The sequence below is a fragment of the Penicillium antarcticum genome, assembly GCF_028974205.1.
Source record: "Penicillium antarcticum strain IBT 31339 chromosome Unknown utg000003l_segment0_segment0, whole genome shotgun sequence".
Lineage (NCBI taxonomy): Eukaryota > Fungi > Ascomycota > Eurotiomycetes > Eurotiales > Aspergillaceae > Penicillium > Penicillium antarcticum.
The window spans coordinates 541,648-564,574 of NW_026695301.1; the positions used below are offsets into that span (position 1 = coordinate 541,648).

The window sequence follows — 22,927 nt, forward strand, 5'->3', positions numbered from 1 at the left end:
CGCACGTCAACTTGACTCCAACGATGTTCGGGTGTTGCGCGAGCTCGGATACTGTGTCGGTGTACATATTTATGCCGTTGCACATTGCTGGGGACTGTTTCGCGTTAGAAGAATGATTCAACTCAAAGGATGCTCCTCGTGAGGACTTACACTGCAGACCACCGCGGGTAATGCTGTCGTGTCAGCCACATCCCTATAGAATCCAAGAATGGCATCCTTAGTAACTGCCCTGGCCCAATAACTCGGTGGAAGCAACAATCCAAAATTCGCGCCTGCATTTAATGCATCCTCTGCGAACTTGATCGACTCATTCGTCGATTAGCCACTGATTCCCGCGACGACAGAGGTCTAGGCGACCGAGATGAACAGCTGCTTTTCTGGCACCTTGGACTAATTCCTTCCCTTCTTCGGCGGACAAGAAACCCGCTTCCGCAGTGGTTCCGGTTCCGCAGCGGTTCCTGTTCCGCAGTGGTTCCAGCAGGTACGAGGCCATCAACACTTCCGCAGAGGAGGTACGGAAAGAATTGGTATGACGCATCGTGATCGATTTCTTATCGCGGTGTTGGTTCACAAAGCGAGATGACAGGACAGTAGATCCCTGGCGGGATGGGTGTAGACTTATTTGCGACAATACAAGTTACTGTGAGATGAAGTCGTTGTATGGCGCTGAAGATGTGCGAACACGGTTATCTGTTCTTCCTTATACCTCACAAAATACGCGACAGGGCCCCTCATAACTCGGCGAGTGTCCGAGATCTGATTTCAAGAGGCGTCAGTGAGGGGAACTGCCCCAACCAAAGCAGTGGAGAGTTTCCCGGGAACACGATTTGCATCTGCCGACAAAGAGATCTCAGCGAATGAAATTGAGGTTATTTGGTCAGTCTGGGGCACAGGGATCCCCCGCCTCTTCGTTTGTAAACTCGGGATATTCACCGGTGTCCTCGTAACTCTGTCATCCTGGTTTGTTCTCTATTAAAACCATGACCAAGCGCAAGCGAACCGTGACCGATGAAGATCCGGAAAATTTGCCGGCCTCAAATGCTTCTGACTTGAGGGAGCCGGCCGTCCTTGACGTTTTGCCGGGGATTACCCGGAAGATCACAGCATGTGGTGCATGTAGGAAACAGAAGGTATGTGATGAGTCGAACGCAACTCGAATCAAGACCAACAGGGATAGATCAAATGTGACATGACCAATGGTGCACCCTGTAAACGGTGTCGTAGCCGCGGTCTCAGCTGTGTTTTGAACAAAAGTCTGCAGTCATTAGTTGAGGAGGTCAAGTGAGTAATCCCCTGCTCGCATTTCAAAGCTATTCGAGCTAAGCTCATTAATTACCAGGAGCACCGCGACTCTACAGAGTGATATCTCGGGGGTTCACGAAACACTAGACAATATCTGCCAACACTTGAACCTTCCTCGACCAAAAGCCCTGCTATCTTCATCAACTGGAGACCCGGTCGAGATGGGCGAGAAGAGAAATGAGAATGATGATCTAGAGCGAGATGAGGAAGACTTGGAGGGCTGCGAGATCTCTCCACCAGATACCCCGTCTGCTATCCATGCTCCCATCGATACATATCTCGATATTGCCAAATTCAGGAGTCCGGGATCTTCTGAGAACACGCCACCAAGCACAACGCGCCACAAGCAGCACTCAGCACCTCAAGACCTTGTCAGCAAAGGAATAATTACCGTTACGATTGCAGAGATCTTGGTAGAACGATACTTTGCACGTCTGGATCCATATCTATATGGGATATGTAGTAGGTACCAGAGCCTTCAACAGGTTCGTTCTGCATCTCCAGTGCTACTTGCTGCTATCTGCACAGTATCAGCATTGCAAGATCCTCAAGGGCAACGTGTCTACGAGGTATGCAATCGCGAATTTCGCCGTCTGGTGTCGCGGTCGCTGTTTGAGAAGCATGATATCGAACACATTCGTGCATTATGCATAAGCTCGTTCTGGCTGTCGGATGCATCAAGGATTCTGTCCAGTGATGCCATTCGTCGAGCAGCTGATATGCGCCTGCACCGCAGTTTCGATCATCTCTCGGCTCCAATAGATCATCGCTTAGTGACCAGCATTAATGGGAATATTCAGCCCCTACACGACACTGCAGCACGACAAGATCGTGTGAGGCTCTGGTATCTGATATTCATCTCTGATCAACACCTTTCTATCCTTCACAATCGAGATCCGCTCCTCCGTAGTGACAAAGAGATTGCCTTGAACGCAGAAGCATTTCTTGCACGAGAAGACACCACAGACTGTGATGTGCGCATAATATCTCAAGTATCTCTACTCGTCATAATGAGTCAAGTTCGCGACCTGCTTGGATCAGACCAAGAAACACGAGTGCCGCAGTCATTATCGAACCAAATCACTCACTATTCTCGCCAACTCGACCGATGGTTCACCAAGTTCTCTGCACTCTTCAAGCCAGATCCGCGTATCGGTGATTTTCCCAAACGCGGCCTACAGCTCCACTACCACTTCGGAAAGCTGTACCTCGGGCATCAAGTCTTCAAAGGCTTAAACGGCGAGACCATACCACCATATTTCCTAACAGCAGCAAGTATGGCCCACGAAGCCGCTGTGGCAATTTTTGAAATGATCCTCCATGAAGATCTTCAAAAGAGTCACATTGGAATGCCGCATTATTTCCATATCATGATTGCGTTCGCGGGCCATTTCTTGCTGGAGATAACTCAGAATTACTACTTGCAATTGTCATTCGCGCCTGGTCAGAACTTCGAGTTGATTCAAAAGGTGCTTGAGTTATTCCAGGATACCCCCGCTGTTCAGCAGCATCCAATTTGCAGAATGACTCCGGGGTTGACGAGGAAATTGCGTGAGTGCGTGGGTGTGTTGCATGGGAATGGGCAGTTGGTTTCGTCGTCCATTGGGCATTCTATGGATTACACTCATAATCCTGCTCATATGCCGCCGCCGAGCCCATTCTCATTCCCTGGCGAGTCACTCGTTACTCCTGTCGATGACTTTTTGTTGGCAGAATTTGGGCAATTTACGTTCCCGGGAATGATGTCTAATGATATTTGAGGTTAAAGTGAATGATAAAACGATTCTATAATTGGTCTACGGTTGCATTGCACGCAAATGCCCGATCCCAGGCATGAAATGAAAATCCCCTTAGTCCCAACATTACAATCTCGGTGGAAGTCAAGTCTTTGATGTGAAAGCATATGGTGCCAAAGGTGATGGCGTCAGTGATGACACGGCGGCTTTGAGCAGTATCTTTTCCATTGCGGCCAAACCCTCATTGATTGTCTATATTCCGTATAGTTTATATGTGATCAAGGATACCTTGAAGGGATCTCGTGTCATTGGCCAAGCATGGTCGCAAATTATGGCCACCGTTGAAAAGTTCCAAGATATCGAAAAGCCTCATGTAGTGGTGAAGGTTGGAGATGCCGGACATGAAGGAATTATAGAGATCCAAGGTCTGTTGTTCACTGTTTCGGGGCCAACCACTGGTACAGTCTAGGTGGAATAGAACATCTCATGGGTTCACGAAAGGTTCGGCAGGCTTCCGGGGTAAGTCAAAAACTTACACCATATTTACTTGAAATCGATTTTATCGGCTTCATAACCAGATTCGCATTTTCGAGTTGGCGGAGCGAAGGGCTCCAAGCTACCGACTGTCCCAAAAAGGCTGCTACATTGAACAAGAACTGGTATTGCAGCTTCACTTTTGATGCATATCACTCCCCAAGGCATCCGCATACTTCGGAAATAGCTAGGCTTGGACAGCTGATCATAATCTTGACGATATTTCTCAGGATCAAATCGATGTGTATTCCGCTCGGGGTATACCTAGGGCTTGGGTCCCACCTGGCTATATGGCACTGCATCTAAGCACAATGTGCTATATCAGTACCAGATTTTCTAACGCAGAGAGTCGGAATTTTTGTTCAAAGGTCTGTTCATACAATTTTGTCAGAGTTATTACATCAGATCTTTTATGTACTGGTGGAACTATTGTGGAAGAATATTGGCGATTAAGTGTAGCCCGCATGCCGCAGGACACATTGCATTCAACTATTTGAACTATCTGCAAGATGTCGAATGGATACATACGGGGCGGATTAGATCCAGCCTGCAGCACCAATGGAATACTACACCGATGAGATATGACACATAAGAAAGCGGATGCATGGTGATATGCACCATAAGACAATGTCCCGAGGGACTGCTCAAAAAGGAAAGTCTCAAATCTAGTTGCTTGTCCAGCAACAACGCAGAAGACAGAGAAGAGAAAACCAACCTTGTACTTCAGAGTGAGGGAAGGTTCACTGTAGAGAATGGCAACTCACAACCACCGTGAGTTGGATGATCACTTCTTGTGATAGGACTGCAGGATCAGGTCGGAGACCTCAGGCAATTTGACGACGTTCGGATGGATTCTGTTATCAATTCAAACGGGGACCAGCCCCGGCGCGGTGGGTATGGCAAAGGTAGGATCGAGGGGGTACGAGGAGTTGTTCAAGCGGGAGTGGCGGCATGGCGTTTCGCAGTTACTTCTGACGAGCCCTGAAATCGATGTTGGTATTAGTGCTTCCTAGCTGTGGGAATCCTGGAAGGTTGTCCTGCGGGACGTTGGATAGCGGATTCCGGGATTGGTCTCATGCCAATTGAGGGTCGTCTCGCTTTGTTCTGCACACTTACGTCCAACTGGCTGATGTTTCGTTTCTGGCCGGCTGTTTCCGTTCTCTTGACGACCTTCTTCTTCGGTCGGACGGGCTTGACCTCACCAGGCTCGAAGACATCGTCGGGCAAATCAAAGCTATGGGGGTTCAGTTGAGCTCATTTCGTTGGAGATGATGACGATTGACTTACTTGCGGGTATGAGTGACGGCCAATTCCATGACCTCGGGCTGGAATCCTGTCCACGAAGTGCAGTTGGACTTGAAAATGTTCGCATCGGTGGAGATGTCCAGCTCTCGTGATTGGCCTGGGGGAGTTAGAAAGGTTACATAAGGGTAGTGAAAGAGTTACCTGGTTCGAGAGGCTTCAGCTCCAATCCAATGTAATACGTGGTGGTGTAGACGGTGTGACCATCGGGCTCGGGCTTAGTCTGGCTTTCGTTGGGCTCCGGGACCTCTGCGTTCTCGAGGGTGTTCTGGATGGCAGCTTGGTGAACCGCATCCTTTGTCTCGTCAGTCATCTCAGTTTTGGTGCCCTTAGCCTGGTACTGTGTAGATCCATTTTTGACAGCTTCCATCTGTTGTTCGTTGGCAATAGTATGAATTCTTTCGAATCCCTTGGGGAATGGGTGGGCAACTGCAATTATGGGCTTGCGGTCAAGAGCTCCGACAAGGTGACGCAGCTTGGACTCCACAAGACCTGACCAGGCTGACTCTGCCTCCTTCGTCTTGCTAGAGGCAGTGATGCTGATGTAATACTTGTAGTCCTTGGTGAAGAATGTGTGGCGGGTAAACAGGTCATTCCACGAGAGTTGCTTCATAAAGATCTTGTCCACCATATCTCCTCCTCGCTGAAGCTCCCTTAGGATGACAGCCTTCGTAGACAAACTGATGTTGTGCGTGGCACACATGGAGGGATATGCGGGGGTGATAATGGGCATTAGGTGGAATCGATCGCCGTGATAAATCTGACATTGTAAGCGGGTGATGTGGGAGAAATGCGGGCTGTCTGCGCACCTTTGGGTTCCAGACTTTCATCTGGAGCGGACCATCCTCAATCGGCTTCAGCAAGACGGGCTGAGGCCAGCTCCACTTGTTCATGATCCGGAAGAACTTGCCTACGATGACAGATCCGCTTGCTTGAGGGTAGAGTTGGCAAACTCGAGCAACCAACATAGCCCACGCGACACCACCAGGGAAACCCACGATGTTGGAATAAATGGCTCGTCCTTCAAAAGTCAACTCAATCCAAAACACAACACAACACTTCTAACGAATCACTTACGTTGGGCCCAAAGCTTAATCGCGCGCAGCGCGAGACGGAATGTCTTTTGCTGAGGCACAAGCTCCAGGATCTCATCCGTGACACGAGTTCCATTCAGCGACCGCACTTCTCTCTCGTCCAGCCCTCGCAGATAATCATTGTTCTTCAGGTCCAGATTCATCGGGATCGCAGGAATAATGAGGCGCGCGAAAATCAAATCGATGCTGATTCCACATAGTTCGAGCTTGATGATGGGCACGAACGCATCGGGCACTGGTGTCATTTTCTCAATTGCACCTTCGCTGGCCATTCTTTGGAGAATCGGAGGAAAATCGGAGAAGAAATCATCGATCAGGACATGCTTCGGTCCAACAACCAGGGTATCGATATCGGATCCTGCCAGCATTGTGGTCAAATAACGAACGACGTGTCCATCTGGCGCTACAACTTACCTGGTCCATAAACACCCAGGCGATAACTTCCATATGTGAAGATTTTGCCACCGGAAGCCTCGACGGCAGCATTCGACAGGCCCTTCTTGCGACTGACCACTTGCACGAACTCCACTGCGACGCGCTGCAGTAATTGAAGGACTTGCTGTCTATCTCGGCATCAGTTTGAATCCTTTCTGGCTTCCTTCTCACAGATCTGAACACACCTTTTCTCTGTCTCAGTCGGGAGCTCAAAGTTGTTCTGAGCCTTGAGCTCCGCAATCAGATCGTCGTTCGCCGCAAGCTCGCCCGGAGTCGGCAAGACTGTCGATATCGGAGGGGTAACACCCCACTGGCGAGCGGATGCTGCGGCCATCGCAATTATGTATCAACTTTCGAAGAAAGGATTGGTAAGGACGGCGTTAAGGTAGGGATTGCGTCTCCGAAGGTGAGCGACGATGGAAGAAAAAGAGCACCGCAAATGGATGACGCCACGCTTGAGGAGAAATTCAAATGAAAGCGGTTGAGCAAATTGATCTGGCGCACGCGACCCAGATTGAGTAAAGAAGGGAATGACAAGATTGCACCGACACGCAAGGTTCGTCGGCGCTTCCTGGATCACGCTTACTCAGGCGTCACATGATCGGTATGCGTGTTTCATCTGAATGTTTATGCTTCTACATTCATACATCATCAATCTGTTCTATTCCTGATTATGATGTTCACTATCAACCTAACATGTTCTTGATCTTGTAAGTCAGAGAGCTGATACTATCCGGTCCATTGTCCGCGAAGAATTTTGACATCTTCTTGTCAAGCCATTCAACATCCTCCTTGCTATCACCTGGACCTCCTGCCCAGTCTTCATACTTGATTAGCTGGTTAGGTCTTCAGGGGGGAAATAGATTGACTTACGCCCCCAGATTGAAGGGAAAATATCCAGTGTCCCAACACCGGGCTTCATACAAGCAACTTCATACTCCGAATCCTCCGGTCTAGATCGATGACACAGTCAGTTTGATCAGATTGAAGAGGCGTCAGTTCAACATACGGGAAATAAAGATCAGTCTTGCCCGGCAAAACAAGCGTCTTGGCTTTGATAGATGCCATGGCCTTTTCGAAATCGCCGTTATACGGCTCCTGCTGTGAGACATCTCCATTTTGCCAAGTTTGCAACATAACCAGCAAATTCTCCGGGTCTAGCAAGAAAATGTCAGATTTTGGAAGAAAATTATATCGAACCCAAACATACCTTTGGAACAAGCCCACTTCTCCCAGAAGTTGACCATGAAATCCTCGAGACCCTTGTATCCGAGAGCAGTTTCATGCAACTTGTGCCGATAAAAGGCCTGGCTGAAACCCCTGCATCCATGTATCAGAGATAATTCACACTATCAAATAGCCAGGGCACCTACCACCCAGCATAAACCCGACCCATAGCCTTCAATCCAACATCCTTCTCCTCATCCGTCCAGGTGAACGCCTCCGCGGTCTCCCTGACGCCAAGCTTCCCAGTCCCAGCAGAACGAATCTTCTTCGCCGCAATAAGCGAGCTCTTCACGCCCTCCAGGAAGACCTGATTATGCAACGATGTCTTCGCCGAAGTACAGAAGGGAATGACAATATCCATAAACTCCGGATACTGAGTGGCCCACTGGAATGACTGGGCACCACCCATGGACCAACCGACAACAGCGCGCAAGTGCGTAATATCGAAGTGTTTGGTCACGAGCTCATGCTGCGCTCGCACATTATCGTAAAAAGAGACCTTCGGGAATGGACCTGGGGCAGGCTGGTTCGATGGGGAGGAGGATTGACCATTACCGAATAGTGCAGTGACAATGATGAAGAATTCCTTTGGGTTGAGGAACTTGTCTTCGCCGATTAACCAGAAATTATCGGAGATGGCTATTACATCTTGTCAGTATTTCTGCACAGTCAAACACACCATGCACAATATTTAATTGTCCTGAATAGCATTTACCTCCTGAGAACCAGCTTGGATAGACAATTGCTGGAGACTTGGGATCACCAAATGTTTTGTATGCGATATGAGCATTGTCGATCTTCTGTCCACTCTGCAGCTCCCAGTCGCCCAGCTGATAGGTTTCGTATTCTTCAGGCATAGCCAAGGTTGTTTCTGTCTGATATTTGAGTTAGAGTGAAGAAGTTGCAATGGTTCACATCGGAAAACATGATATGCAGATGACCTCGCTTTTATAGTTGGAGATAACGACCCCGCTCCTCCGCACGGCTTGAGTCGGAGCTGTCGCATACTCCGACATTTGTCATGAGTGCTTGCTACATATCCTGAATAACGGTCTGGCTTGAATCTTCGGTGAGATTGTATTCGGCACGGAGGAATTCATGCTTACCTTGACTAGTGGGCAGTTCCCGATCACTTTCCGAGCTAGAAAGACCCCACTTGAGGTTGGTGAGCAACAATTTTGGAGAGGTTTGATTATTATAGACTTTGGTATCAGATCTTTATATCTTCTAGGATATCGCAAGCTATCTAGAGCCTTGCAATTTCTCGCTTGATATTTGGCCGACTTCATGTGGGATCTTCATCACCCCCTTACCATAGCTCTATGCAGCTCAGCTTATATGCTAACCCAAAATAGGAATTTGGAAAGCCAAGCTTCAAACACCAGACGCTAGTGGAGAATAGAGAGAGTGTTGATTATCAATCAAGTGGGATACCGGGGATGAACTTTGTGCTGACGAAATGTATATATCTGCTATATCTATAAGCAAATTTCTAAAGTCCCCGAGCAACATAACTTATTTACACATGATGTCACTCATCCTGCGAATATAAATACTGCCGCAAAGATCTAGTACTGAGGCCGAGGAATCTCAATAACCTCTGTAGTGCGACCGTAAGTGATACCACCAAGCCGACTAACAGGCTTCAAAACACTCAAGTCAATAGCACTCCTCTCCTCATTAATGGCATCATCTCTCACCCAGAAGCGAACACCCTCGACCATAGCCATACAACCAGACTTCTTCCCAGGAGTAGCGCGACTTTCAAACTCCTTAATCTCAACCAGCTTAGCCTCAATCGACAGCACAGACTCCTTAACACGGGCCGCCTTGACAACAGCACTAGGAGCCTGGTGCAGTCCAGAAGTCTCCCACTCAGAGACACCATAGGGAGCATTGATACAAGTAGAATTAGCCGCCTCGATAAAATGCTCCGAGATAATATTGACCACGCATTCCTTCGTCTCAGCCAAGTTCTTCAATGTGTCCTTTGCCTTCTCGAACGAGCCAGAGAATCCAACGACGAAGAGAGGAGGGTCGTGGCAGACGACCTGAGAGTAACTGAACGGCGCCAGGTTCGTAGACTTGCCATCAGCAGACCGAGTACTGATCAAGGCAATGGGCCGAGGCACCATTCCTGAAATGAGAAGCTTATAGTTGTTCACAGCGGGCCGACCATCTGCATTGGGGTCGATCTCGACGTGGTTCTTCTTCAGACTTTCGCCGTTATCGTTTGCACCGTCGCCATTCTTCCAAGTGGGGTTTGGGGACTTGGTATAAACGATTTCGGCGCCCTCCCGCCAGTCTGGGCGTGCTGCTTGGACCTTTTCGAAGTCGGGGTGGCTTGACATGTTGTGTGTTTGGCTGAAGGGTCGAGAGGATAGATATGGGAATTTGGATTGTGTGCGATTTGCTAGGAGATGTTTTGGTCTGGGGATTATAAATCAGCTGTGTTTACCGTTGCCCCGCGGAGCTTGAGATTGGTGCGCATGGTGGGTGCTTGGGGTTGTTGGGAGGGTATAGTGGCATTGAGTTACTTACAGCAAGTTCAAGGAAGTTATCCGAGTAGTTCGGTAGAGAGATGTCGGTAAATGCATGAAGACTGGAGTTGAATGTGGTGGAAATAGCTGCACCTTGATTCCTTATCGCGTTTATCGGCATGGTAATGCCACGGCATATTAGTGAAAATGTAGATATTGCCACGCATCTTAGTATTCATGTCTTGATACACCATGCGTGCCCTTATGCTCTCCCCTTTCTCGGGCCGATTGCTATCCCAAGCGGGAATTTTTTTACGCGCACCACGTCAACCGGTTAAATGCATCGAACTTTCGATTTACTTTCCGTTGATGCTATTATAGCTCTATGCACATTTTATGTAAAGCCCGGCTCACGAGAGCATCCTTGTTAGCGAATATCCAAGACTTGAACAAGGGTTCAGCAACAATATAAGCTTTGCAGAACAATCAATGTATAAGTTATATAATGACGTCTAGTATACATTTTACAGATACTCCTGGGGATATCTAAGTCCCAAAAGGGAACGTGGGGTGGTCTCCGAAACACGGGCCCCCAGATCCCCCCGGAGTTTCAATTCCGGGGCCTCGGAGTTGATGCGACAAGATCTTTACCATACATGCACCATAGTCCACTGTGGCATCATACAGGGTATTCTTGCCGAGACTAAGTATCAAAACGACTAGAGCAGTTGACCCTATAGACCACTTAACCCCCACGAGCATGTATGGATCGCCCCACCGGGCAAATCCCATGACCTTCAGATTTGTCCCTGAAGGCCTAAACGAGAGGTGGTTACTGTGTCCAACTTAGCGGTCAAGACCCCTTTGGAAAACATCGTGAGATTCTGGGTGGCGTAGTCCCCCTCTTCTCCAACTTTCCTCCTCTTTATCCCTTGTCATCTGTCATTTAACCCCATCGTATTCGCCCACCTGATGCAGTTGTCGTCATTGAACCCTGTCCTTCTATCGTACCTCCCCTACCTTTTAATCTATCCCACACTCGACCCTCGTCGCTCCAGTTGAGCCACTGCGCGCCGACCGATCGCCCCCCTTCGAACCTGGGGCAAACAGAAAAATACCCAATGGGTCGAGATCACGGATAAAAACCGGCTCGCCATGAGCCCCCCTTCTCCCAAGAAGAGCGGCAATCCACCACCGCGCCAGATCCGCTTTGTCGCAACCGACGGCCAGCCGCAAACCAAGCGCCGTCGAGTCAACGCCGCGTACGTGAACAGCCCTGGGCCTATATGATCTACTCGGCAACCTCCGAAGACTGACATCACATGCGATCTACTTTTAGTTGTCTCACATGTCGCCGGCGCAAGATACGATGTTCAGGCGAGCAGCCAGGTAGGACGCGCCAGCTGTCCTAGTCGATATACCGTCGCTGATGGATGTATGTGGACAGTTTGCAAGACGTGTTCCGATTATAAGCACACGTGTCTTGGTTATACCGATTCGACCGCCCATCTGCGCACACAGTCCGATTCTACGAACCGTGCTCCGCCGAACTTGTCCGGGCAGAATGGATCTAGTCAACGTGTTGCCCGAGCTGTTGAGAGTTGTTCCCCGGAGCCGACCCTGCCAACTATATCGAAACCTGCTGTGGATAAGTCGCCCAAAAACAAAGCACCGGACGGAAAAGATACCTCTAATCGAGAGCCATCGCGAGCGAACAAGGAGTTGGACACACAAGCAGCTGTTGATAGCCCTCGCAGCAGTGAGTTGGAGATGCAGCTCGGTCACGGCTTTGATCGTACTGACTTGGATATTAGGAGGGACCTCTGTGAGCTCGGGGAATCGCACCCATGTCCCATACTTTCGATACTTTGGACCCACAGCTATCGTGCCTGGATTTAAACAGATGGTTTGCTTTCCCTTTGATCTATACGGCATGACAGCTCTCTAATCAATCATCAGGTTGTACAAGTTCGAGGCTCTCGCAAAAGTAATGCTTCAATGTCTTCAGGTGAGTCAAGATTTATTTTATCCCATAGTCTGATGCATGCATGGCCCGGGAATAATGTTACTTATGTTGATATATAGATTCCCTCTCTCCTGTCAGAAGCCCCAAAACTTCCGGTATTACAGCTGGACCGTCAGCCCCGGTAGCAGAGAACCGTGATAATCGCGACGCAAATACGATCCCATTTTACGACCGAGACGATACGCTCCCCGTTTCGAACCTTGTATCCCATCTATGCGATCTCTTCTTCGCCCACTTGGGTTGCAGTTTTCCCTTCCTACAGCGCGACAGATTCCTTCAAGATCTTAAAGATAAAAGAGTTGATACCATGTTGGTAGATGCGGTGTGTGCATTGGCTGCAAGATTCTCACCGCACCCTTTACTTGGGCCACCGCAGGCCCAGCCTATCGATAATTCGCAACCACTACTAGACGACAAGAAATGGGATCGGGGTTTACCCTTTGGTCACCGGGCAATGAGCGCTTTGGTGGATTCCTTACCGTGCCCGACACTTTCCGCTGTACAAGCTTGCCTCTTACTGGCATATGAACAGTTCGGGTCAAATCATGACAGTGGTCTGTGGATGTACTTGGGGATCTCCATTCGAATGGCTCAGGACCTTGGTTTGCAAAAGTTTCAAGGATTAAAACACAGCTATGGTCAAAGTGGAGTCACACCAAGTGAAGTTATGACTGGGCATGCAGGCAAACTTAGGGAAGATCAGTACGATGACCTTGATGTGCACCATACACCGAAGACGACGCCAAAGCCGTTAAGCGCAGAACGGGCTCGGGAACGGGAACGAGTTGATTCTTTTTGGAGCATCTTCTTTTTGGACCGAGTAATCTCATCAGGAACCGGACGACCAGTGACCTTACGCGATGAAGATATCGAGCTCTGCTTCCCTCTTCAATCTGAATCTCAACTACCGAACGGGTGGCCTGCACCCTTCCCGCCGCTCATTCGTATTATTCATCTTTATGGGCGAGTCACCGATCTCATCAACGGGATCCAGGATGTCAAGCACGTTACACCGGATACCCTGAAAATGCTAGCTGGGATGGAAAGCGATCTTACCGGTATCTACCAGCGGTTATCCCCAAGGCTTCATTTTAACGCGGCCAACTTCCAGGCCTATGTCAAGGCCAAGGAAGGGACTAACTTCATCCTTCTCCACTTCTGGTTCCACACGCTTATTGTCCTGCTCCACCAGCCGACGTTGCTTAACTCATTCGGTGGGACCATCCAACACCTCTATCCCAACAGCCGAGAGCTCTCCATGTCATCCGCCAAAACGATCGCCGATATACTTTCATTCTCGGAGCTTGTCGATGGAAAAAGCTTCATTGGTAATCCATTCACAAGCCAGCCGATGTACATTGCGGCTTGTGCATTCCTTATGGAAAGTGCATATTATGCATCTCCGTCGAGCTCTGGATCACCTCCACCGCAGCCATTATTGACAAACCAGTCAAGTGGATTTGTTATGCCTAATATGGAATCATCGAATGGGACAGAACGAAAGTCTACCCAAAAGCATATTCTGCTAGCTTCTGCTGCCAAGGAGAACTATCAACGATGTTACAAGGCCCTGAAAGCACTTAATACTTACTGGGAAGGCACTGGTTATATCTTGACAGTGCTGGATCAGAAGGCGAAGGGCATTGTGGACCCTCTTCTTTATACTGTAGAAGATATGGAGAACGCTGATGGGTTTGCCCCAGGACAGCCTGTCGGACTGGGACCTTGGCGGACAGGCAAAACACCGGCAGAATCTAGCTTTGATCTGGAAAGAGCAGGAGTGGCTAATATTCCATCTGATGGGAGGTGGTCACCACATATTGATCCAAGTCAAGGTATGGTTATGTGACAACGTAGTATGGAATATTCACTAACTCACTTTTATCTACAGCAATTGGATGGGCACTTGCAGGAGCTACAGGCTCTGCTCAGCCGAATCTGAGCTTGCTCTACCAAATGCCAACAACTCAGAATGAACATTTTCGCAACAGGCCAACATACTCGTCCCAACATAGCCACAGCTATCCTATTCTCTCCCCGACTGCCGGAGAAGGCCCCAGCTCCTATGCCCAACCTCTCACCCAGCCTCAGGGACTTGAAAAGCACACATCAGCTCTTCAAACACCGAATCCCAAATACTCGCACATTCCATCCCCAAGCCTCGGCAACGAGCCCTACTACATGAACCTGGATCCAGCATACCCAGAATCAAGCACCCAAACAGCGAGACCACTCTTCCCCAACCTCCCATCGTCCCAAATGGAAACCCAACAATCCTACAATTACTCGATACCTTCAACCGCGGATCACTCAAGCAGAAATCACATGGGCTCTCGCGGTCCTGACCTCCACCCAACGATGAATACAGATAATGGGATGATGATTGGAACCCACGACGTCGATATGAATTCCCTCCACCACCAGGACTCTTTCCCTTTTGCAAATGGCGAGATTCTGCCCTGGCTGGAGTATCTCCCACAAGATGTCCTCAGCTTCTTTGGAGACCATCAAAATTACCCTCTCATGAGCCCTGACGATGCGACGCCACGGCCTCCATAACGTTTGATGTTTGATTCTTCGTAAATATTCTGTATTTTTGGCGTGCTTGCATTTTGTGTGTTCAGCGATCGGTGTTTACTTGTTTCTGTCCTCTTTTGGAGGTATGTATGTTCTTTCTGGCGCCTAGTGATGATATCCTTGGGCAGCACTAGATCGCCTTGGTTTTATATTTATATTATTGCTTCGGTTATCGTCTACAATCAACCCGACTTCAGCGCAGTTGACCCAATCCTTGAGTATTGACCTCAACACGTGGAACTAAGTATAACACTTCAATGTGGAGTAGCTGGTGGCTTAACGATCGACCTGTCATCCGTCGATCCGTTGCCCGGCACAACGGGGCGGTGAGCCATTGTCAACAGTGTCCAACATTGACACCTAACGTTAGCATTCACATTCATGCAGTGAACTCTTGTTTCACTGTGGTCTAATCTTCAAACTCTACACAGCAGATAGCCTCACTATCGTGCAGCCGCAGTGCATGACAATCCTATGGCGCGGTTAAACGACGATAGTCAACACGACACATCAACAGACATACTAAGCCCGCAACCATTCGCACCGCAAGGCAAAGGCTTCCTCGTTTCGTCGCTCGAATCAAACCACAGCAATTCCCAAATGTCCCACCACGACTATGAATACCACTCCTCCTCATCCTCAACCCGCCACTCAACAAGCGACGTCTTCGGCCACGAGATGGACGACGAGCTAGAACATCTCAAGTCCAGAACCTCGAGTCGCTCATCGCTCTCTTCCATCCCAGCTTCTGTTCTTATCCACCCAGTTGATCGCATGAAGCAAATGAAACAGATGCCCGACATGGATATCCACGAGAAAATCGCCGGCTACAACATGGAAGAGTCCGAGGCTAGCTTCGGTGATTTCAACGAAGTGCCCGCTAATATTCGCACTATCCGACAGCGCGAAGCGGCATTCCGGAAGCCGAGCTCGGTTAGAGCTTTACAGATGCACACCGAAGACGAGGCTGACGAGGACGACTACTTGACGCCGCCGCGCCGAAGGGCAGGTCTACGTTCGCCAGGCTCCTCCCCATTAAAGCGCTCGCCCTATTACTCACCTAATGGATCACAAACCAAGCCAAAAGCCAAGAAAGAGCGAGAGCGCGAGAAGGATAAAGAGAAAGAGAAAGAGAAAGAGAAAGAATTCCCACTAGTCCTACTACACTGCACGCTTCTCCCACCATCAATCCCTGTACCAGGGGCCACAGACCCTCGGAACCAAGACATTGTCGAGGAAACCCTACCATCGGAATACTGGAAACGCTGGCGCCGCCTGCAAGACAGAGTAGGATCAGGCGTTCTCCGCGATAGAGGCGTCCTGATCTCGCACCCAGAAGATCTATACGACATGCTCGAAGAACGACTCCTTGAAAGCCTCGAACTGCAACGCCCGCGCCTTCAAAACGGTCATTTCCTCGGCCGCGAAGAAAACGACACAGCCTCCGAAGGCGAAATGTCCGATATAGGCGAAAGCGAAACAGACGGCGAGCAGGGCGATGCCTGTCCAGACTGCGGCAGCCACGTCCGTCACGGGGATAGTAATCGTAAATGGGAGATTCGCGTCTTTGCCGCGAATGGACTTATGCGCGCCGGTGCTTGGGCTGCTGCTTGGCGTGACATGGAGAAGGTTGATGTTGAAGTCGGGCTCTGGTTACCGTCTGATGTTAGGCGTGCGCTGGAACGGAGGTTGGGAGAGGAGTCTATGGCTCTTACGCATGCGCATACGCCTCCGCAGTCGCATTCGCATATGCATGATCGGTCTATTTCGATGTCTACGCCGCAGATGGAATCGCCTTCGCTGCTTGATGCTGATAATCGGATTATTCCTGAGATGATGCAGTCGCCTATGCCTGGGCATCTTCGTTTGATTTCGGACGCTGGGTCTTTCCAATCTGAGGCTGTGCTTTCGAGGCAAGCTCTCCTTGAAGGCAGGAGGGATTCTGTGCAGGAATTTGGACTTCAGGACAGGAAGGCGGGTCAGCAGCAGGATCAGCAGGGACAAGGACAGCATCAGGTTGCCCTGAGAGTTCTACTCGTTAATTACCTTCGTGTGCTTGCTGCTGACCGGCGCAATGTTGCACTTGTCTTGCTGAGTGTTCTTGTTGCTTTCCTTGCCATTGGTTCTGTCCAGCAGCAGCTCTCGCCGTCTGGTGACATCCGGCCCCTGCCTCGGGATTTGGGGTACGATGTGTTGGAGCCTTCAGTCGCTTCTAGCTCCAGCGTCGCTGTGATTCCGTCTGCCGCTGTGGCGAGTCCGGTCGAAGTGCACAGTACTCCGACCTCGAGCTCTGTTGCTTCAATGCCGACCGCCGACTCTGCGCTTCCCGCTGAAGACTCGGATGAAGATGTTTCTTTGGAGTCTGAGCCTGCGGAGCCGGTAATCCCTTCCACTGAATTGGCTGCGCCCACGGCGTCTGCTGAGACTCTGGTAGAGCCCGAGGTTCTTGAGACACCTGAACCCCAGGCTGAAGAGTCTCTGGAATCATCTGACCCTTCTGTTGATTCTGCTGGAGATTCCGCTATGTCTACCGAGGCCGCAGAGACGGCGACAGCTGTCGAAGTCCTTGAGACACCTGAGCCTAAAGTCGAAGACCCTGTGGAAGTATCTGATTCTCCCGTTAATTCCGCTAGTTCCACCGGGTCCTCTGAGATTGTCGACGACGCTCAGGTTGCCGAGACCGCTCAACCTGAAACAGAAGACGCGAAGGAATCCCCTTCTCCGGCCGATTCTGTTGGTCCCCCCGCCGCGTCCATCGAACCCACCGATCCCCCTCACTCCCAACCAGAGGATGTGGAAGAAGATGATGAACTAGTTGACTCTATCAAGTCTGCTACTGTAACCGAAGAGCCCGAGTCTGCGATTGAACCCCCGACATCGGAAAGCACCCACTCCCAGTCCGACACCGATGCCCAAGAACTACCTTGAAACTGAAACATCTCACGACCATGATTGGAATGATATATAGCGATATGCTTGGAATTATACGTTGGCGCCTATTGATATAGCCATAGCCTCTCATTTATGAATTATGTACTTGCCGTCGAAGTGGATCTGGATCTATTAGCGAGTCTATGAAATGTTCGTATAAGAGACTTCCAATTATAGTGCGTGGGGGCCCTGCTCCACTTTGCCCCGGGGTCCTCCAGGGCTCTTCTCGCTTAGCCCCATATATCAGATGCAGATATTGCAGTACACTACATTGATATTACAAGACAGTTTACTGGTAGAAAAAATAACCTCGAAGAATTGCGATTTTCAGAGTACGGATATTCACACGGGTATCACTTGTGTCCAGCCCAGGGGATCACCAAAGAGGCAGGGGCAAGGCAAAATAATAAATTGAGCCCTCTACATCCCGCACAATGTAGACCAGGAACCCAAAAAAGAAAAAAATCCGGATTGGCTCATCGATTAGTCGTAACAGTCGTTGAGAGAACAAGTTCGATTTTGTAGGCATTCACAGGGGTGGAGGGGGTATGGGATCATGAGGATCGAATTTTTCCCGACCGTGAGAGAGAGGTAGTCACAGGTCACAGGAAGTGCAAATCAAAGAGAGACCCGTTTAGTAACCGCCGTTACCACCACCGTAGCCACCCTGCTGGTAGCCACCCTGCTGCTGGTAGCCACCGCCGTAGCCACCGTTGCCGCCACCGTAACCGCCACGGCCACCGCCGAAGCCGCCGAAGCCACCACGGCCACCGCCGCCGGCGCCACGCTCAGTAGCCTTGTCGACACGGATGCGACGACCGTCGAATCTGGAAGAGGAGGGTTAGTAAATGCTTGTTTCAGGGATGGGGGAGGGGGAAGTGGGGCATTGGACAGCGTAGCTGGGCGCTCTCGCAAGCGCGACAGCACAGGGGTGGAATTGGAGGTAAACAAAACAAAGACAACAGTCAAGGCAGTGATGGTCAGTGATGGGGGAGAAAAGGGGAATTGTAGCTTACTCCTGGTCGTTCATGGCGTTCATGGCTGCGGTAGCCTCATCATCGGAAGAGTAGCGGACGAAACCGAAACCGCGGCTGCGGCCAGTGTCACGGTCCTTGACGACGGTCTAAGAGTAAACAAGTCAGAATGGACGCGATCGGGCGGTCGCATGGGCAGAAAAGGAAAACTTACAGCCTCCTCAACGACGCCGAACTCCTCGAAACGCTGGCGCAGAGACTGGTCGTCAGTGCCCCAGGAGAGGCCTCTGGAAACGGAAAACGGTCAGTACTGGTTTCACGAAGGTTTAGATGAACATACCCGATAAAAAGCTTAGACATGTTGATAAAAGTGAGTGGTTTGGATGAAGGAAGAGACAGGAGGTTGGGGGGTGTTAGTGTGAAGAGGGGCATAGCCGAGTTGGATCTTAAATATGGCCTCCCCCCGGGCCGGAACAACATCTGGCCAGATCACGAGTCCTGATTTTTCAGGCGAATTTTATTTTTTTGCTTCTTCTTTTGTTGGAATAGTTTCATTGTACTTTAATTGTATGTTTTTTGTTCGGCATTGATCTTGGGGCGATGTTCGGTGTCGTCGTCGATCCGAGCTCCCCGTGGAGAAGCTGGAGAAGCTCCCCGTCGCCGATTCCACGTACAATGACGCTACTACTCAATGTTACTGAATACCCAATAGGCCAATTGGTCGTTGTAATGCTGAAGAGCTCGCACAGCATAAATAACAATGTATAGCATGTACCGTCTACCTATCTACTCCGTACCCCGTACCTGATCAGATACACGTCGGCGCCATCTTTCTCCGCCCCTCCGATCTACATCACCCCACCTTTCTTCTATAAAATCCCCGATCTGACAGCTCACTCTTCCACCATTCTACCCCAACTCCATCCATCTAAGCCCCAAGTACGCACGTTAGATCAGATCAATATGCCCGTCATCCCAATCACTAGGTATGTAGATCAATCTCCATTCGCCAAAAAAGGTACTGATCCCCACCAGCCTGGCCGAGTTCAGGGAGAAGATTCTTGAATCTGACGAACCCGCCCTCTTGGACTGTTTCGCCGAGTGGTGTGGCCCCTGTAAGGCGATCGCGCCTAAAGTCGAGCAGTGGAGCGAGCAATACCCCGAGATCAAGTTCTACACCTTTGACGTGGACAAAGTGCCCGATCTCTCTGCCGAGCTTGGTGTGAGAGCCATGCCTACTTTCATGCTGTTCAAGGATGGTCAGAAGTTTTCTGAGGTTGTGGGAGCTGCTCCTCCAGCTATTGAACAGGCTATACAGTCTCTTCTCTAAGGGATCCTGTTCACACTACAGCCCTCTGTTGAGCGTTACGCTCGTTACCCTTCAAATTCTACAATACTAGATGCCCTTAGTGAATCTACGTGACGGCATTGATTTCTCTATTACGTGCATTATGTAACATGGTGAAGTCATGGACAAAGTGGTGCCCAGGTGTGGTCTCCACTCTTACCCAGCCCCCAAAACGTTCAGGTTTCGGTCATGAAACGACGATAGCGGCGACGACATACAAATTTCCATTCTGCCCTATAACGGGAAATTCTAAATATCTGCGATATCCGCGACCAATTGCTCTCAAACACAGATGCATGATGACTCATCGACATCTGCTCGTTGGCCTGCTTGTTACATACCTACAGACAGACCCACGGCTTATCTAGATCAATACCAAGGAATTCACGAAGCCAATGCCAGCGACTCCATGTCCTGTTCATAAAACCATGATTACCAAGCGACATTCACTGACCTCCTACCACGATACTAAAACCCATTCCCATTCAAGTAATTCGGCGGAACAGTAGGCCAAGTATCAACCCCATCCAACATAGCCAATGCCATACCCCCACTTTGATGAACCTGGATATGACAATGCATCAAGAACGCGCCAGGATTAACAACCTGATACCGAATCGCGAGCCAAGTCGGGCCCTGCGTGGCAGGTGGCGTGTTAGATGTATCGCGATACTGAGGCGTAAGCAAATTAAAGTTACCAGGGATAGCCTGAACAGCCTGAGCAACAGTGGAATAGTTGAACACCCCGTTCCCTTGTCCGATAATGAAATGCTTGTTTGAATGTTTGTGGATTGGGTGTGGTGGTTGCACGGGTGTGGCGACTTGGATGATGAGATCGACCCAGGTATCATTATTCGTTTTGATAACCAAATTGCTAGGAATTGAGCTCTGGTTGAAGAGGAGAGGTTGTGATTCTTCTAATTCCAGGCCGTAGCTGCCGTTTCCTAGTGTCCAGCGGTATGAAGCGCCGAACCGGTCAACGTTTAGGAAGAATGTTCGGGCGACGGTTGTTGATGGGACGAGAACTGGGAAGGGGGTTACGAGTGATTCGTTGAGGAAGATTGTTCCTGTTGTGGCGTTTTGGTCGTTGATTGTTATCCAGGGATTGGAGGCTCTGTTTAGTTGTGAGGTGCCTTGGTATCGGAGGATTGCGGTTGTGTTGAGGATTTGTTGGACGCTGGCACTGACGAGACGCACGGTGTAGTCTCCTCTTGGTTGGGTGAGTGGCACTAACACGGAGTAGCGGTTTGAATTTGGGATTGTGAGGGCGTTCACTTGGACGGGGCGGATGTAGCGTCCGTCGATGGCGTATACCCACATGACATGCTCGTCGACTGAGAAGGTGAGTTCCAACACGCCGGATGCACTGGTCAAGTCCCAGCTCACGAACTGCTGGGAGGCATTGACGTTGAAGATCTCTTGGGGTCCTTGAGATGGTGTGCAGCCGGAGAACATCGTAGGAAGAATTGCACTGTAGTTGTGTGGGAAATTGCCCTGTGCAGAGGTGAGATTTGGAGGGAAACATCTGTTAGAATTGTCAACATTTCAGTTCACCACATTCACATGGAACTACTCACGCGATATCCGTCAAGCTCTCATTACCCAACGCACGCCTCTGAGCCTCCGTAGTTAAAGCATCAATCTGCGTAGGCGGAAGACAAGTAACAGACCCTTTGCCATTGATGAGCAAAGCATTAGCACAATAGGAATCAACACCAGATGCAACCTCCGCACTCCAGATCTGTTCCGAGGTAAGAAGCCGCCAGTCCGAAAGTAAAACAGAGCAACCATTCCGTTCGGCGTTTATCATAGCATTGAGCTGACTGGTAATGTTCGTAATGAGGCTGAACGGCTTTGTCACAGAGGCTGAAGGGGCAATATAAATCGGACCGTAAAGACCATCTTCGAGCGAACCACGATGATGCGCATGATAGAAGTATGCCCCGTAGTCATTTGCTGTCCACCTATAAAGGAAGGTAGTGTTTGGCGAAATTGACCGCTGCGAGACGCCGGGGACACCGTCGGACCAAGGTGTTCCAATCTGTTCAATTCCTATAACGGTTCAGTACTTTCCACGGCAAGTATATAAAGAGAATTAGACACACCATGGAAGTGGACAGTAGCATTAAATGGACACCGGTTATCAACCAAGAACTGAACATTGTCGCCTTGATTAATATTCAGTGGAGGACCGGGATACTGTCCATTCATGGCAATAACCGGCCTGGAAACTCCGGCAACGGTTCTATTTGTCCATGACAAAGTGACTGGGAAGAATACCGTCGCGGCAGCTGCCCATTGGCTGAGACATATGAGGATAATGGACAAGCCTCCGAAGGAGAGCTTCATAGTTATTGGTGTATATTAGTCTTGCAAAATGTGTTTATATTGTCAGACCTGCTGTAAAGATCATACTTCCCTAAGGCTTCTTATCCTTTTATACGAGCTCGCAGACTGATGAGACACCATATGAGGATATGCATCTCAATCTCGCCCGATGTTTCTCTGTGCCGATTATCAACATTGGATGCAGAGTGTCCATGGAGTCGCTTTCTTGTGAGCTCGTAAAGACGCCAGAGTAAGACCACTATTCCCGTTGGTTTTGTCCAGGGCCATTGCAGCCTCTCAGGAGAGCTAGCAAGAGAAAGGTCAATCCGAACATCAATATATCGATCGAGGATCGTGGGTCTTCACTTACGACTAGACCAATCATGCCCAGTTAGAAAACGATAAGGGCCTCTCGGGACTCTCTCATTTCCGGCAAGGGGTCCAATTCGCACCCGAATGACCAATTCAACCAACGAAGGGCTGATGACGACGTCCATCCACATATCGGGGAGATGTACCCCCGAACAATATATTGGCAGTGTTTGAAGGGTAAGCCTGCAAGTGATGTGGGCTGAGCTCAACAGCACCGGGGTGATCTCATAGCCCTAAGTCAGATCAGAGCGGGGACTTTAT

General features: G+C 49.7%; 9 protein-coding genes across 9 annotated transcripts; 4 read left to right on the forward strand and 5 right to left on the reverse strand.

The window, feature by feature from the left end:
* Positions 1-980: 980 nt before the first annotated feature.
* Positions 981-3,062, forward strand: N7508_002904 (Zn(II)2Cys6 transcription factor; the record flags this gene model as incomplete). Its single annotated transcript, XM_058460970.1, has 3 exons — positions 981-1,130; positions 1,178-1,281; positions 1,340-3,062. 3 exons carry the CDS (start codon positions 981-983, stop codon positions 3,060-3,062), a joined length of 1,977 nt encoding a protein of 658 aa, XP_058321547.1.
* A 1,475-nt stretch (positions 3,063-4,537) lies between these two features.
* N7508_002905 (polynucleotide adenylyltransferase) lies at positions 4,538-6,737 on the reverse strand (the record flags this gene model as incomplete). Its single annotated transcript, XM_058460971.1, has 8 exons — positions 4,538-4,609; positions 4,689-4,806; positions 4,860-4,974; positions 5,019-5,634; positions 5,684-5,784; positions 5,952-6,326; positions 6,383-6,531; positions 6,589-6,737. The coding sequence occupies 8 exons, from the start codon at positions 6,735-6,737 to the stop codon at positions 4,538-4,540; spliced, it is 1,695 nt and encodes a 564-aa protein (XP_058321548.1).
* Positions 6,738-7,089: 352 nt separating this feature from the next.
* Positions 7,090-8,487, reverse strand: N7508_002906 (homoserine acetyltransferase family protein; the record flags this gene model as incomplete). Its single annotated transcript, XM_058460972.1, has 6 exons — positions 7,090-7,214; positions 7,277-7,356; positions 7,413-7,560; positions 7,614-7,723; positions 7,777-8,269; positions 8,346-8,487. The coding sequence occupies 6 exons, from the start codon at positions 8,485-8,487 to the stop codon at positions 7,090-7,092; spliced, it is 1,098 nt and encodes a 365-aa protein (XP_058321549.1).
* Positions 8,488-9,198: 711 nt separating this feature from the next.
* Positions 9,199-9,981, reverse strand: N7508_002907 (flavin reductase family protein; the record flags this gene model as incomplete). The annotated part of the gene is made up of 1 exon (XM_058460973.1): positions 9,199-9,981. One exon carries the CDS (start codon positions 9,979-9,981, stop codon positions 9,199-9,201), a length of 783 nt encoding a protein of 260 aa, XP_058321550.1.
* A 1,284-nt stretch (positions 9,982-11,265) lies between these two features.
* N7508_002908 (Zn(II)2Cys6 transcription factor) lies at positions 11,266-14,695 on the forward strand (the record flags this gene model as incomplete). The annotated part of the gene is made up of 7 exons (XM_058460974.1): positions 11,266-11,372; positions 11,450-11,499; positions 11,558-11,869; positions 11,925-12,016; positions 12,070-12,118; positions 12,196-13,971; positions 14,028-14,695. The coding sequence occupies 7 exons, from the start codon at positions 11,266-11,268 to the stop codon at positions 14,693-14,695; spliced, it is 3,054 nt and encodes a 1,017-aa protein (XP_058321551.1).
* A 492-nt stretch (positions 14,696-15,187) lies between these two features.
* On the forward strand, positions 15,188-17,641 carry N7508_002909 (uncharacterized protein; the record flags this gene model as incomplete). The annotated part of the gene is made up of 1 exon (XM_058460975.1): positions 15,188-17,641. The coding sequence occupies one exon, from the start codon at positions 15,188-15,190 to the stop codon at positions 17,639-17,641; it is 2,454 nt and encodes an 817-aa protein (XP_058321552.1).
* Positions 17,642-18,278: 637 nt separating this feature from the next.
* Positions 18,279-19,081, reverse strand: N7508_002910 (RNA recognition motif domain-containing protein; the record flags this gene model as incomplete). Its single annotated transcript, XM_058460976.1, has 4 exons — positions 18,959-19,081; positions 18,833-18,905; positions 18,661-18,767; positions 18,279-18,471 (listed from the first exon to the last, which is right to left on the reverse strand). The coding sequence occupies exons 1-4, from the start codon at positions 19,048-19,050 to the stop codon at positions 18,279-18,281; spliced, it is 465 nt and encodes a 154-aa protein (XP_058321553.1). The 5' UTR covers positions 19,051-19,081.
* Positions 19,082-19,581: 500 nt separating this feature from the next.
* N7508_002911 (thioredoxin family protein) lies at positions 19,582-19,948 on the forward strand (the record flags this gene model as incomplete). The annotated part of the gene is made up of 2 exons (XM_058460977.1): positions 19,582-19,604; positions 19,654-19,948. The coding sequence occupies 2 exons, from the start codon at positions 19,582-19,584 to the stop codon at positions 19,946-19,948; spliced, it is 318 nt and encodes a 105-aa protein (XP_058321554.1).
* A 486-nt stretch (positions 19,949-20,434) lies between these two features.
* On the reverse strand, positions 20,435-22,315 carry N7508_002912 (uncharacterized protein; the record flags this gene model as incomplete). Its single annotated transcript, XM_058460978.1, has 3 exons — positions 20,435-21,491; positions 21,544-22,018; positions 22,072-22,315. The coding sequence occupies 3 exons, from the start codon at positions 22,313-22,315 to the stop codon at positions 20,435-20,437; spliced, it is 1,776 nt and encodes a 591-aa protein (XP_058321555.1).
* Positions 22,316-22,927: the final 612 nt, after the last annotated feature.